The 1,322-nt window shown below is 45.6% G+C and overlaps 1 protein-coding gene across 1 annotated transcript in view; it reads left to right on the top strand.

Annotated features, from left to right (window-relative positions):
• The first annotated feature begins 758 nt into the window (after positions 1-758).
• Positions 759-1,322, top strand: part of LOC118411886 (fibronectin-like) — a 2,575-nt gene continuing 2,011 nt past the window's right edge. Inside the window, exons 1-2 of the mRNA XM_035814378.1 lie at positions 759-783; positions 961-1,242. Coding sequence (XP_035670271.1) covers positions 759-783; positions 961-1,242 — 307 coding nt within the window. The remainder of the gene's footprint in view (positions 784-960; positions 1,243-1,322) is intronic.

The raw sequence follows: 1,322 nt of genomic DNA, 5'->3' as shown, positions 1-1,322 counted from the left end.
AGACAGGTGGGTAGTGCCGACATTCTGAGCCATTAACCTTTAGCCAACCCTTGGTTAGTAATACATTGTGTACGAAACTAGATGGTGTATAATATAGGGTTAATGAACCGGCTTGAGGTGTGTATAGTGTCAGTGACCTAACGGCTGGTCCTAAAACCACCAAATGGACGGCCGAGTTCCGATCTGGCCATGAAGTATGTGTATACACCGTAGGAAAGTGGGTCATTAATGTTATATGATATAGACGCATTGTAATATATCTAGCCGTGTGGACTCAGCTACGATCGCGAAGGTCGAATTACATTATTTAGTGTAGCTTGTATGGATGCGGTATTTATTGAATTACGTGTTTCTCACGGAATGATAGGTTATGTCAAGACGCTAAACATGTTCATTCAGCGAAGAAACGTGCTACAAATGTTCGTAAAATAGTCTACTCCCCGCCATAATGGTATTGTCAAGTGGTCAATGATTAGGCTATATGGCTAATTATTGACTGGTAAATAAGGCGTGCAAACCAGCATGACATGGGGCCTTCAGATTGGTCAACGTTGCCAGGCTATATGATAATGGATATTTATAATGGTTATCAATTCCGCTTCTGGGCCAGAAGGTACCTTCTGCCAAGAATGAATTGTTGCATCGCGTTTGGGCAATTCGCAGAAACATGCCCATTATTAGGTCAAACAAGTTACATTTCTTGGTCATCATATAAAATCCTGTCCAATTATTAAATAGTTGTAATGAGATAGTTGAGTATGGGTACCCCTGTAGTACTGCTGTGTACGTGCATTTTGGCGATGCACAGCGACTGATCATATCAAACCCCGCCAGGGTCTTTCGGTGGTTCACACGTGCTGTCCCAACGCCAGCACTAATAGTTAAGCTTTCTGTTCTTGCCTTTCTTGGAGTTCGGATGACTTGCAATGTCTTATTCTCGTCAACCACTTTTCCACACAGTATCAGTGATCTCGGGCCTGACCCTAGTAAGGACCGGAGCTACTGATCTTGAAGTTTCCTGGACAGAAGAGGATGGTGATAAGATTGACAGCTACACCCTCAGCTACGAGCCGGCATACGGGACGGGCACGCCTGTGGACCTGGACCCCGCACCGACAGCAGGCACCACCTCGGCTACCGTGTCGGGACTGCTGCCCGACACAACATACATCCTCACGCTCACTTCTTCTGATGATCAGGGCCAGGAAAACGGAGTAATCGTCGGGACTTTCTGGACAGGTGGTAAGTGCCGACGTACTTTAGCCAACCCTTGGTTAGAACTACATTGTGTACAAAACTGGATGGTGTGTAATATAGCCTCT

Source organism: Branchiostoma floridae, chromosome 3, assembly GCF_000003815.2.
Source record: "Branchiostoma floridae strain S238N-H82 chromosome 3, Bfl_VNyyK, whole genome shotgun sequence".
In the NCBI taxonomy this organism is placed as follows: domain Eukaryota; kingdom Metazoa; phylum Chordata; class Leptocardii; order Amphioxiformes; family Branchiostomatidae; genus Branchiostoma; species Branchiostoma floridae.
The sequence above is the reverse complement of the archived record's forward strand: the minus strand, read 5'-3'. Positions and strand labels throughout refer to the sequence as shown.